The sequence below is a fragment of the Cetorhinus maximus genome, chromosome 26, assembly GCF_964194155.1.
Source record: "Cetorhinus maximus chromosome 26, sCetMax3.hap1.1, whole genome shotgun sequence".
Classification (NCBI taxonomy): domain Eukaryota; kingdom Metazoa; phylum Chordata; class Chondrichthyes; order Lamniformes; family Cetorhinidae; genus Cetorhinus; species Cetorhinus maximus.
The window spans coordinates 14620218-14634162 of record NC_135904.1 but is presented as its reverse complement, the minus strand read 5'-3'; the positions used below and the strand labels follow the sequence as shown (position 1 = coordinate 14634162).

The 13945-nt window shown below is 49.9% G+C and overlaps 1 protein-coding gene across 1 annotated transcript in view; it reads right to left on the bottom strand.

Moving 5' to 3' along the window:
• LOC144668304 (long-chain fatty acid transport protein 2-like) overlaps window positions 1–758 on the bottom strand; it is a 29586-nt gene extending 28828 nt beyond the window's left edge. The window contains exon 1 of the mRNA XM_078530161.1: window positions 284–758. Within this exon, the coding sequence (XP_078386287.1) occupies window positions 284–758 (475 nt within the window). The remainder of the gene's footprint in view (window positions 1–283) is intronic.
• Window positions 759–13945: the final 13187 nt, after the last annotated feature.

Sequence of the window (13945 nt, the reverse complement as noted above, 5' to 3'; positions counted from 1 at the left end):
GGGGGGGTTTGAGGGGGTGGGTTTGAGGGGGGGTTTGAGGGGGTGGGTTTGAGGGGGGGGTTTGAGGGGGGGTGGGTTTGAGAGGGGGGGGGTTTGAGGGGGGGGGTTTGAGGGGGGGGTTGGGGGGGGTTTGAGGGGGGGGGTTTGAGGGGGGGGGTTTGAGGGGGGGGTTTGAGGGGGGGGAAGAGGGGGTGGGTTTGAGGGGGGGGGTTTGAGGGTGGGTTTGAGGGGGGGGGTTTGAGGGGGGGGGTTTGGGGGCTTGAGGGGCCGGGGGGGGTCTCACCTGAAGCTGTGAGCAGGACCCGGGCCCCGCTGGATTTGATGCTGTGGGTCAGGGAGGTCCCTCTCAGGTTGTAGTTGAGAAAAGCGGCCGCGCAGCCGAGTTTGGCGAGTCCCAGCCACAGGGTGACGAACAGGGGCTCGTTTCCCACTAACATCGCCACACAATCCCCCGGCCGGAGTCCAGCCCGGGCCCGCAGGGCTCTGGCCACTCGGTTACTCCGCCTGTCCACCTCCGAGTAGCTGAGGGTTCGTCCCTCGAACATCAGGAAGGTTTTGTCGGGAGTTTTGTGAACTCGGAGCAGGAAGAGATCGAGCAGAGTGAAGGTCGGTGCCTTCCTCCTGTAACCCTCCACCCGCAGCCCCATCGACAACATCCTCAGGCTGGTTCTCAGGTCCAGCCACCAATAGGGGAACCAAACCCTCAGCAGCCCCGCGGACACCAGCCCCGCGGCCAACAGGCTGCACCAGGCCAGCATCCCGGCTCCGGACACCGCCCGGGACAAATCCCAGTCACTGGGGTCAAACTCCGGGGCTGGGCGGAGATTCCGCCGCAGTTGATTCAAAAGAAAAAAAAACTCTTTCGAGTTACCAACAGTCCCAGAGTGTAACTCTTTCGAGTACAATCACAGTTCTTGGTTTCCGGGAGTGGGACGCGAACCCACAACCCTCTGATTCAAAGGCGAGGGTGCTATGGACTGAGCCACAGCGGACACCTCGGCTCAAAAAAGGGGCAACCCCGGTCCCGGGTGGTATTAATAACCCGCCCAGGCTGCGCTCCTGCTGCCCCTGCAAACCCTGACCCTGACCCTGATGTTCATCATCTCATCCCGTCCACAAACTGCTCAGGATATTCACAAATGCTTCATTCTGAGTGACGCTCAACCCCAGGGCTCAAATTCCAAGTGTGACTAATCCACTAACCAATGTTAATTAATAAACAGGGCAAAGGCTCTTCAGATCAATATTTACAGCCTCGAAACAGACCTTTCGGCCCCTCGGGTCCATGCTAATCTTTATGCTTCACAGGAGCCTCCACACAATCACTGCCACATCCTCATTCTGATCCTTTTTCTTCCATAAACATACAAACTAGGAACAGAAGCAGGTTACTCAGCCCTTTGAGCCTGTTCCACCACTCCAAAGTGATCATGGCTGATCCTCTGTCTCAACCCCACGCTCTCGCCCTACCTCTTGTCGCCTTTGGGGGGTCCAGGAATCTGTTTCCTTCTTAAATATATTCAGCGACCTGGCCACAATTCAATCGAGGCATTCAAGGGGGCATTCGATGACTATTTGAATAGAAACAATGTGCAGGGGTACGGGGAAAAGGCAGGGCAATGGCACTAGGTCATAATGCTCGTTTGGAGAGCCAGTGCAGACACGATGGGGGCAAATGGCCTCCCTCTGTGCCACTAAAATTCTGTCATTCTATGATACCACAAAGGCTATGGGCCCTGACAATATTCCAGCAATAGCACTGAAGACTTGTGCTCCAGAACTTGCCACACCCCTAGCCAAGCTGTTCCAGTACAGCCACAACACTGGTATCGACCCAGCTATGTGGAATATTGCCCAGGTATGTCCTGTACACAAAAAGCAGGACAAATCCAACCCGGCCAATTATCATCCCATCAGTCTACACTCAATCATCAATAAAGTAATGGAAGGGGTCATCAACAGTGCTATCAAGCGGCACTTGCTTAGCAATAACCTGCTCAATGATGCCCAGTTTGGGTTCTGCCAGGGCCACTCAGCTCCTGACCTCATTGCAGCCTTGGTTCAAACATGGACAAAAGAGCTGAACTCCCGAGGTGAGGTGAGAGTGACTGCCCTTGACATCAAGGCCTATTTGACCGAGCGTGGATCAAGGTGATGTGTCACTTGAATGTTGAAATCCAGAGGTCGATAATCGCCACCTGCTGGCACTTCCTGTAAGTGCGGGTGCTTTACCTCAGGACTTACCGTCAATCTCAATCTTAGTTTTCAGGCATATCTGCCAGTTGTTAGTTATGAAGTCACTTGTTCACTTTTTGACTTGGTGGTAGTTTTGTGGTGCTCCCAATTACTGACCCTGTGCCTGTGCTGTATTTATATCACTCTCCCTCTGTCTGGACTGTATTTATGTTACTCTCTCTCTCTCTGTGCTGCATTTATAACACTCACTCTCTGCCTGTGCTGTTTTTATCTCTCTCTCTCTCTGCTGTATTTATGTCACCCTCTCTCTCTCTGTTCCTGTGCTGTATTTGTCACTCTCTCTCTCTCTCTTTGTGCCTGTGCTGTATACATGTCACTCTCATTCTCTGTTCCTGTGCTGTATTTATGTCACTCTCTCTCTCTGTGCCTATGGTGCATATATTAAAAATAGAGAAAAAAAAATTCCCTAAGATGTCCCACATGAGCTGGGACATGTTCATAATTTCCAAAAAAAACTTTATTAAAATGTTTAAAACCCTACAGGAAACCTCAACCCGCCCGTGGATGAGGTTTCATGTTTTTTCTACTTCCCGCCGGGGCTCCTGGCCTGCCCGCTAACCTTAAGGTTGGACGGGCCGGTCCACTAATTAATTTAATTGATCTGAACGTCGGCCTCGATTGGCCATTGACAGGTCGATGGGCCAGTAGCTGATTTTGCTGAGCCCCCGCCTTCCTGAAAATTTAAACGGGGCACGGTGAGGTCAGGAGTTCCGCCCGACGTCATCCCGCGTCATTTTACACATCGGCGAGCGGGGGCGGGGCCCTCCTAATGGGGTTCCAGACAATCCTTCCGTCAGAAGGTCTTTACGAACAGGTGGTCCTCTGGCTCGTAGGTAAGGTCGACCGCAGCAGCTGCTTCCTTCTGTGCTTCCTTTACCTGAGAATGAGAACTTTGCAAGGTCTTAGTCAGTGCTATGCAGTAAGCAAACATATTTTCACTCATGTCGTGTACGTTCATTTCCCTGATGGTCAGGGGAGCGCTTATAGGCAATTTTACAAGACGGCCCATTATTATCTCACGGGGGGACAGTCCTGTCACTTTGTTGGGGCTAGATCTCATTAGCGTAAGTGCTAAGGGAAGTACTTCCGGCCACTTTAATCCTGTTTCTGTACAGAGTTTTGCTATTTTTGTCTTGAGGATACCATTTTGTCTTTCTACTGCTCTGGCTGATTGCGGGTGGTCGATGCAGGACAAGTCTTGCTTACATTGTAGTCCTTTCATCACTTCCTTGACCACTTGACCTGTAAAGTGGGGTCCGTTGTCGCTAGAAATCCGTTCAGGTATTCCAAACCCAGGGATAACTTCTCTTAAAAGTAATTTGGCTCCCGTGGTAGCATCATTTTTCTGGTGGGGAACGCTTCTACCCATCTGGAGAATAAGTCCATTATTACTAACACATGTTGTAGTCCCAAACATTTGTATAAAATCCATTTGCATATGTACAAAGGGGCCCCATGGCTGGGGTTATGAAGCAGGTTTAACACAAGGCGTTTTCCCGCATTGTACTTTTGACAAGTCATACAGTTGGTAGCAATGCTTTCAGCAATAGAAGCAAATCCAGGTGCACACCAGGATTTTTGCCTAATATAATTCATCCCCCCTTTTGCACCATGTGTGAAAGAATGACAGGCATGTGCAAGCCAGGGGAGCAGGTTCTTTGCAGCCACCACGCGGCCGGCAGTGGAGATCCAAAGACCATCAGGCCTCTGGCAACAGCCAGCGGCAAGCCAAACCCTCTTTTCCTCAATATCAGCCGTGCTTTGTAATCGGGACAAGTCGTCAATTGTTAAAGGGTTAGAGGGAGCACTGGAATGGATTGGTTAACCTCCATCCGGTCAGGTCGGGCTGCTGCAGCCTTAGCCGCCCGATCTGCATTTCCTTTAGAAACATCATCTCTTTGATTGGTGTGAGCAGCGCTACAGACTTGGGAAACAAAATAGCCTGTAACAAGTTTCTGATAAGCAACCCATGTTTGACGGGATTTCCAGGGGCAGTAATAAAATCTCTCAGTTTCCAAAGTGGACCAGAATCGTGAACTACCCCGAAAGCATGTCGCGAATCAGTATATATATTGACAGGTTTCCCTTGGGTTAAGACGGAGGCCCTGGTAAGTGCAAAACGTTCCACAGCCTGTGCAGCTCTGAATGCTGGCTGGGTTAGGCACTGCCGGGAAGGTTGGGATTACACAGTCATTAACAGCTGGCAGATCTTGGAACAAATCGCCATTCTTCCTTACCGGGTTTTTTTTTACAGGTAGGATTGGGGTATCGCAGGGGCTCATGACTGGGATGAGAACTCCTTGCTGGAGGAGGGCTGTACCTCCTGAATGCCCTTTTCCGCCGCCGGACTTAAGGGGTATTGCGCTTTCCCAGGCAACGGTTTGGCGGGGTTAACTTGAACGCGAAACAGTTCGGCAGATAGAGTTCGTCCTACCTCATTCGAGTGCTTAGCCCACAGCCGTGTTGGTACTTGCTGAAGCAATTCCTGTTCCTGTTGTCTCGCTGTTTTCGGGGAGGAATCATAAGACCATAAGACATAGGAGCAGAAATTTGGCCATTCGGCCCATCGAGTCTGCCCCGGCATTCAATCATGGCTGATAAGTTTCTCAACCCCATTCTCCCGCCTTCTCCCCGTAACCTTTGATCCCCTTACCAATCAATAACCTATCTATCTTGGTCTTAAACACACTCAATGACCTGGCCTCCACAGCCTTCTGTGGCAATGAATTCCATAGATTCACCATTCTCTGGCTAAAGAAGTTTCTCCTCATCTCTGTTCTAAAAGGTCTTCCCTTTACTCTGAGGCCGTGCCCTCGGGTCCTAGTCTCTCCTACTAATGGAAACATCTTCCCCACGTCCACTCTATCCAGGCCTTGCAGTATTCTGCAAGTTTCAATCAGATCCCCCCTCATCCTTCTAAACTCCATTGAGTATAGACCCAGAGTCCTCAAACGTTCCTCATATGTTAAGCCTTTCATTCCTGGGATTGTTCTCGTGAACCTCCTCTGGACCCTCTCCAGGGCCAGCACATCCTTCCTGAGATACGGGGCCCAAAATTGCTCACAATATTCTAAATGTGGTCTGACCAGAGCCTTATAAAGCCTCAGCAGCACATCCCTGCTTTTATTTTCTAGTCCTCTCGAAATAAATGCCAACATTGCATTTGCCTTCCTAACTACCGACTCAACCTGCAAGTTAACCTTAAGAAAATCCTGGACTAGGACTCCCAAGTCCCTTTGCAATCCATATTTCTGAATTCTCTCCCCATTTAGAAAATAGTCTATGCCTCTATTCTTCCTACTAAAGTGCATGACCTCACACTTCCCCACGTTGTATTCCATCTGCCACTTCTTTGCCCATTCTCCTAACCTGTCCAAATCCTTCTGCAGCCTCCCCGCCTCCTCAACACTACCTGTCCCTCCACCTATGTTTGTATCATCTGCAAACTTAGCCAGAATGCCCTCAGTTCCTTCATCTAGGTCATTAATGTATAAAGTGAAAAGTTGTGGTCCCAACATTGACCCCTGTGGAACTCCACTAGTCACCGGCCGCCATCCTGAGAAGGACCCCCTTATCTCCTGGTTGTTGGCGCCCAAACATTGTGTGGATCTTCCTTCGAGTAATGACGATCTGCTGCTTGTTTGTGAATGTGTTTGAAGGTATAAGGGGAAGAGAGAGAACGCAGGGTGTCTCAAGGGAAGTAAGAAAACAGGTACAGCGTAGGAATCAGTATGGGAGCAGCTGCAGCAAAAAGGGGATAAGGGAATGCTGGCATATTATATGCATCAGAGTTATGGCCCGCCCAGTTGTAAGTTTAAAAAAAAATGGAATTGGATCACCCGTGTTGTCCCCAAGAAGCAATTCCCATTGGAAGGCACTTGGGGATCTCAATAAATTAATGCACTTAAGAGGAGCTCTAGAATCAAAAAGAGGCAAGGTTAAACAACCCCAGTGGGATGCCGATTATAATTGGTATTTAGAAGATTTAAGGGAAAGATGAAAATTTTGCAACTGAACAACCCATTTGGTCACCTGTTACCCCCAGGTTGTAGACTGGTTTAGAATAGACCTCAGAGTCCAGTAAAGCATCGATTCTTCCATAGGGCGTCAGCCTTGAGTATGTGGGTTTCCGAGTCAAGAATCGCTTAACCCCTGGGCCCAAATCTTTTGCGTAGTGGCCGGGACGAACATACAAGGTGCAATGCGGTGCCGATATGTCTGTATGATGGAATAGCAGCTTCGCTGTTGCTGGCAAGTCCATTTGCAAGGCTATTCCTCCATGGCCCATAGAAATGTTCCCTGTTTCCAAAAGAAAGAATGATCCCACTTGTGGGGCTGCCATTATTGCATATTCCTGGTCATGGCCTTCCTTATCATAATATGCCGTACAATGTAACTCATAGTGCTGTCGCTCACTGTCTATGTCATCCACGGGTAAGATGTTATTCAATTGAGATGATGTTTCGTTCAGAAGGTGGCACCCTCATTGCTGCCACTGCTGGGGTTGTGGGGACTGACCAAATGGGTTGTTCAATTGAAATTATCTCCGTTCTGCCTTCCTCTATACCACCCTCTGCCTCTTTGCTGGTGCCCGCTGTACGGTGAGTGTGGAGCAGGTTGAACCCGACCTGCGAACATAAGCATCTCGCTCGTATTTTTTTTTAAAGGGTTTCTGCTGCTGATGCTGATTCTGGCGTTGGCAATGTTGCAACACACTCGTTACCTCAACCAGGGGTTTGGCTTCCCATCCAATACAAGTTGTACAAAACATATTCTTCATACCGGGTTGCAAACTGTTTACAATAACATTAACCATTGCAGGTCCTCCTTCACCCTCTTTTAGACCTGAACATTCTGAAAACACTTTTCGTACTCGTTTAGCATAATCACCCATGTCTTCGCCAGGTTTCTGCTGTGTGGCATTAATTCTAAACCCGTCTACAACCGGGGGGTATCAGTCCCTTATGGCCGTTAAGATTCGATCCCGGAGGCTAGTGAGCTCGCCCCCTGGGATAGGCCCTTCCTGCCATTCACTTTTGTCCTTAACCTGTTTGCATTTGTTTGTCCCTAAACAGGCGTCCATCAACACCTCAATATCCTCTTTAGTGGGCTGGTGGCATTGTTTCGAGTCCGTATGACTCTTCAACAGAGCTAAGGAAAAATAGAAAAGATGTGAAATTTAAGCTGGTTTAAGGGGGGGTGGGACAGGTAGAGCTGGAAAGAGGGTCAGTGATAGGTGGCGATTGCCAAAAGATGTCACAGACAAAAGGACAAAGAGGTGTTGACGGTGGTGATATTATCTAAGGAATGTGCTAATAGGCAACATTAAGGGCAGAAAGCAGGACGAGCAAGGTACAGATAGCCCTAGTGGGGGTGGGGTGGGGGGGAAGGGATCAAAATAAGCTAAAAGGTAGAGATAAAACAATGGATGGAAATACATTTAAAAATAATGGAAATAGGTGGGAAAAGAAAAATCTATATAAATTATTGGAAAAAAGGGGGGATCGGAAAGGGGGTGGGGATGGAGGACAGAGTTCATGATCTAAAGTTGTTGAACTCAATATTCAGTCCGGAAGGCTGTAAAGTGCTAGTCGGAAGATGAGGTGCTGTTCCTCCAGTTTGCGTTGAGCTTCACTGAAACAATGCAGCAAGCCAAGGACGGACATGTGGGCATGAGAGCAAGGTGGAGTGTTGAAATGGCAAGCGACAGGGAGGTCTGGGTTATGCTTGCGGACAGACCAAAGGTGTTCCGCAAAGCGGTCACCCAGTCTGCGTTTGGTCTCTCCAATGTAGAGGAAACCGCATTGGGAGCAGCGAATGCAGTAGACTAAATTGAGGGAAGTGCAAGTGAAATGCTGCTTCACTTGAAAGGAGTGTTTAACTACAACTATATAGATAAAGATTACATAAATTACCATATCAGCAGATTTAATCAGGGCACCATTGTTTCATCTAGCACATAACAGGATGCAGTTGTAACCACAAACTTTTCAAAGATACTCTGCTTGATTAGTTTATACTGCTTGATTAGTTTATACTGCTTGATTAGTTTATACTGCTTGATTAGTTTATACTGCTTGATTAGTTTACATCATTCATTACTGCAATATAATCACTTTTAGACCATTTAACCCGTTAGACACTTTAGCTGACTAAAGCTCTATTCCACAATGTCACCCTCTCTGTCTGTGCCTGTGCAGCATTTATGTCACTCTCTCTTTACGTGTGCTGTATTTATGGGCAGAATATTCCCCCCGTTGGGGGGGAAGTTGATGGGCGGGCGTACTTCCGATCGGTGCACCTGATCGGAGGCGCGGCACCATTTTACATGGGCGGGCCAATTAAGGGCCGCCCAGTGTGATGTCCGCAGGGAAGCGCTGTGTGGGCGGGGGGGGGGGAATGCCTAAAATCGAGAGTGCGCTCTTTCACGCATGCGCACGACAGAGCGCACTCATCTCCCTGAGGCTAAGTGCTGCCTCAGGGAGATCGCCTCTATTTTCAAAAATATTAAAAATAGAGGAAAAAAAATTCCCTTACATGTCTCCCTCATGTCACAATGTCACATGAGTTGGGACATGTTCATAATTTCCAAAAAAACTTTATTAAAATTTTTAAAACCTACATGAAACCTCATCCAGCCCGTGGATGAGGGTTTCTTGCTTTTTCTAATACCCGCCAGGGCGCCCGGCCTGCCCGCCAACCTTAAGGTTGGACAGACAGATCCACTAATTACTTTAATTGATCCTGTCAATGGCCTCAATTGGCCACTGACAGGTCGACGGGCCCACAGCTGATTTTGCTGAGCCCCCGCCTACCTGAAAATTTAAATGGGGCGGGGTGACATCGGGGGTTCCGCCCGACACCATCCTGGGTCATTTTACACATCGGCGAGCGGACGGGAAAATCCTACCCTATGTCTCTCCCTCTCTGCTGGATTTATGTTGCATTCTCTCTGTGCCTGTGGTGTATTTATGTCTCTCTCTCTCTCTCTCTCTGCTGTATTTGTCACCCTCTCTCTCTCTCTCTCTCTCTCTGCTGTATTTGTCACCCTCTCTCTCTCTTTGCGCCTGTGCTGTATTTATGTCACCCTCTCCCTCTGTGCCTCTGCTGCATTTGTATCACTCTCTCTCTCTCAGTGCCTGTGCTGTATATATGTCAGTCTCTCCTTGTGCTGTATTTATGTCACTTTCTCTTTCCCTCTGCTGGATTTATGCTGCATTCTTTCTGTGCCTGTGCTGCATTTATGTCTCTCTCCCTCTCTCTGCTGTATTTGTCACCCTCTCTCTCTCTTTGCGCCTGTGCTGTATTTATGTCACCCTCTCCCTCTGTGCCTCTGCTGCATTTGTATCACTCTCTCTCTCTCAGTGCCTGTGCTGTATACATGTCAGTCTCTCCTTGTGCTGTATTTATGTCACTTTCTCTTTCCCTCTGCTGGATTTATGCTGCATTCTTTCTGTGCCTGTGCTGCATTTATGTCTCTCTCCCTCTCTCTGCTGTATTTATGTCACCCGCTCTCTCTCTTTGCACCTGTGATGTATTTATGGCACTCTCTCTCTCTCTTTCTCTCTCTGCTGTATTTATGTCACACTCTCTCTCTCTCTGTGCCTGTGGTGTATTTATTTTAGTCTCTCTCTCTCTGTTCCTGTGCTGTATTTATGTCAGTCTCTCCGTCTGTGCTGTATTTATGTCACTTTCTCTCTGCCTGTGCTGTATTTATGTCACTCTCTCCCTCTCTGCCTGTATGTTATGCTTTCCAATCCTCCCTGTCCATTATGAAGAAACAGGAGAAAAATAAGCAAAGAAAATCCAGTGAGAAACCAGGAGACCATTGACAAACAGTAAGGAGCATAAATACGATAACCTTTGCACACACTTTTTCTGCACATCCAACAGCCCACACAGTGAGAAATACAAGCGAGTTATTCCATATTTACTATAATTTTCCCAAGTGTGGATAAAATTGTGAGTTTACACAATAAATTAAATGGAAACCAGCAGAATATGGACAAAAGGTCAAAGCACAGGAGCAATCATGTGATTTTCGATGAGGGTGTTCACCAGGACATGCTGACTACAAACTTTGAAACAGCAGCTGTTGAACCATTATTAGTTCAGAGGTCACTTAGGTCAAGAGGTTGTCACGTACTCCCTGATTTATTACAATGATCTATGTCCCACTGTATCTTTAGGAAACTAGGAGATGGAGGAATAGAGACTGCCTCTTCTTGGTCTTCAGTCACTTCCACAACTAAATCTGTGCAGAAGTGGACTGAACTGGCTTTGTGCGTTATTATACAGAGGGTCACTGGCATTGTCTTCATAGCTGTTGGTTTATTTTCTTGTTCGCAAATACTGAGGCTCCAAGTTTCTGCGTGTGAGGATTGCACTGTCGATACAGCATTGATAATTTCTAATTCGCCATCGTTCTACCAAGAACCATAGGGCCTCTCTCTCCAATAGCGAGAGACAATGGGTTATATAAAGCTTGAGAGGCATCACTCCACAAGCCTGTGGCGAGGTGAGGCGCAGGTGTCCATGAAGCACCACAGTCAGTATGGGGATTGAACCAGCAGCCTTGGGGTAGAGACACTGTGAACCACATCAGCTCTGGACATGTAAACGCTACCTCACATGGGCCAGAATTTTACGCTCCCTCCCGCCCGCCCACTCCGCCCCTGGCCGGTTCTGAGGTGGGGGGGCTGGTGGGGGGAGTGTGAAATTTCAGGGATGGGATTCCCTCCGGACTCCTGCCCACCCCGACCTCGCAGCAATTTTAGCCTCAATTTTGAGACTGGCGGGTGGGTGACAGCTCGGGGTGGGGGGATGCGGAAATAAAGTAAGTTCGATCTCAGGCGAAAAGGGCAGTGGGGGGTTGGGCGGGGGGGGGCACCTCTATCAGAAACCCCCTTCTGACTGGGGGACACCCTCCGCATGAGACGCGGTGACCTCCGGCCACTGCAGCGCTGTTGCTGGAGGGACTGGAGAGCTACCGGCCAACCTGGCTCTCCAAGGCGGAGCTTCCTACTGAGTGAGGGGGTGGCAGCCCCGCCTTATGCAAATGACTGAGGGGGTGGCAGCCCCGCCTTACGCAAATGAATGAGGGGGCGCCAGCCCCGCCTTATGCAAATGACTGAGGGGGTGGCAGCCCCGCCTTACGCAAATGAATGAGGGGGCGCCAGTCCCGCCTTATGCAAATGACTGAGGGGGCGCCAGCCCCGCCTTATGCAAATGAATGAGGGGTGGCAGCCCCGCCTTATGCAAATGAATGAGGGGGCGCCAGCCCTGCCTTATGCAAATGAATGAGGGGGCGCCAGCCCCGCCTTATGCAAATGACTGAGGGGGCGCCAGCCCCGCCTTATGCAAATGAATGAGGGGTGGCAGCCCCGCCTTATGCAAATGAATGAGGGGGCGCCAGCCCTGCCTTATGCAAATGAATGAGGGGGCGCCAGCCCCGCCTTATGCAAATGAATGAGGGGTGGCAGCCCCGCCTTATGCAAATGAATGAGGGGCAACAGCCCTGCCTTATGCAAATGAACGAGGGGTGGCAGCCCCGCCTTATGCAAATGAATGAGGGGTGGCAGCCCCGCCTTATGCAAATGAATGAGGGGTGGCAGCCCCGCCTTATGCAAATGAATGCTGGTTAGAGCGTGAAGTGGCAGCGGGGCAGTCCGAGTGGGCACGGACTGCACAGACCAGCTGTGCCTCGGTTGGTAAGACCCCGAGTCAGAAGGTTACAGGTTTAAGGTCCACGGCAGACACTTGAACACAAGATCCAAGTCAACAGTCCAGAAGCTCTGAGAAAATGCTGCACTGCTGGACGCGTATCTTTCAGATGGGACTTTAAACCAAGGTCACTGCTGACCTCTCAGGTGGACATAAAAGATCCCATGGCATTCTTTCAAAGGGCAGCAGGGCTGATTGTCTCAGTATTGTCACCAATATGTATCCCTCGACCAACATCAATTAGCAGATTTCCAGCATCCGCAGTTTTTTGCTTTCAATAAGCAGATTACCTGGTCATTATTTCACTGCCCTTTGCTGCCCACTTCCTATGTTACAACAGTGACTACACTTCTAAAAGTACTTCATTTGTTATCCAGTGCTTTGGGATACCCTAAGATCATGAAAAATGCTACATAAATGCAAGTCTTTCTGTACAACATGTGCACACACATGCACGACATCAAGTGTGGAAATGTGTTCTGTGTCAAACATGCACATCATGCACAGGGAGGTGGATATCACATCACCTGCTGTGTTTGCATGTCTAAGCATTTTTAATGGATGGATCTACGACCCTCCTGTCAGCTTTGAAATCATTTTATCCCCAAATGTCTACTGCCCAGAGATCCAAGCGAAAGTGTGTTGGGGATTTCAACTCACAGACAGACAGACAGTCAGTAAATCGAGAGTAGATACAGCTCATGAAGCTTTTTATCTTGGTTTGTTTGGCTATTAGTGGAGTTGGCAGAGTATCAGACTGCGACTTTCCTAACTTCAATTAGTGTAACATGGGAAAGTAGTGGGTGACCTAACATCTCAGCATGCAGAGAGCCATCATGTGATGCACTACCTTATATTGTTAGTTAAAGTTGTTGTGCACTGTGTGTTCTGAATAAGAAAACATGCAATAGGAGCAGGAGTAGACCATTCAGCCCCTCAAGCCCTGCTTTGCCATTCCCTGAGATTAGGGCTGATCTTTACCCAACTCAACCTTCCCCCCCTGTCCCCATAACCCTTGATTCCTTTAGTCTCCAAAAACCTATTGATCTCAGTCTTGAATATGAATGGACTGGATTTTCAGCCCTGGTGATCAGAGGCGGGCGGGAGCTAAAATCAGCCCCACATGCCAGTCAGTTCCCAGCTCCATCCAGTCTCCGGGCCATTCACACAGTGGGTAACTAACCCGGATCATTAAACCCCCTAATCGAGGCCAATTAAAGGAGTTTGAATGGAACTTTCCAATCTGCCACCAGGTTCCCACAGGGACCAGTCCAAGGGGGGTGGGAGGTGGGGTGGGAGGGGAGTGGGGTGGGGTGGGGTGGTGGGGTGGGAGGGTAGGGGGGTGGGGTGGGGGGGGGGTGGGGTGGGAGGGGGGTGGGGTGGGAGGGGGGTGGGGTGGGGTGGGGTAGGGCGGGGGTGAGGTGAGTGGGGGTGGGGTGAGGGTGGGGGTGGGGTGGGGTAGGGCGGGGGTGAGGTGGGGGTGAGGTGAGTGGGGGTGGGGTGAGGGTGGGGGTGGGGTGGGGGGGTGAGGGTTGGGGTGGGGTAGGGCGGGGGTGAGGTGAGTGGGGGTGGGGTGAGGGTGGGGGTGGGGTGGGGTAGGGCGGGGGTGAGGTGGGGGTGAGGTGAGTGGGGGTGGGGTGAGGGTGGGGGTGGGGGCGTGAGGGGGGTGCCCGGGTGGCCCAGAGCCCTCCCTGCCAGTCTGGATGCAGGAGTAGCCAGGGATTGCCCTGTGGAGGGGTATCCCACTCCCCTCCCCCATAATGCTGGCCTGGCTGTTGAATTTATTTTTTAATTAAAGGTTTTAAACAGAGGCGCCTCTGTCTTACTCACCTTCCACTGCTGCTCCTGTCAAGCTGGGAGATGTTTGATTGGCCCTTTGAGAGCTCGTGGATGGTGACCCCGCCCTCTCTCCGTTAATCGGGGAAAATCACAGGTGAGTGGCTGTTTCCCCCAAGGGGTGGGCTCT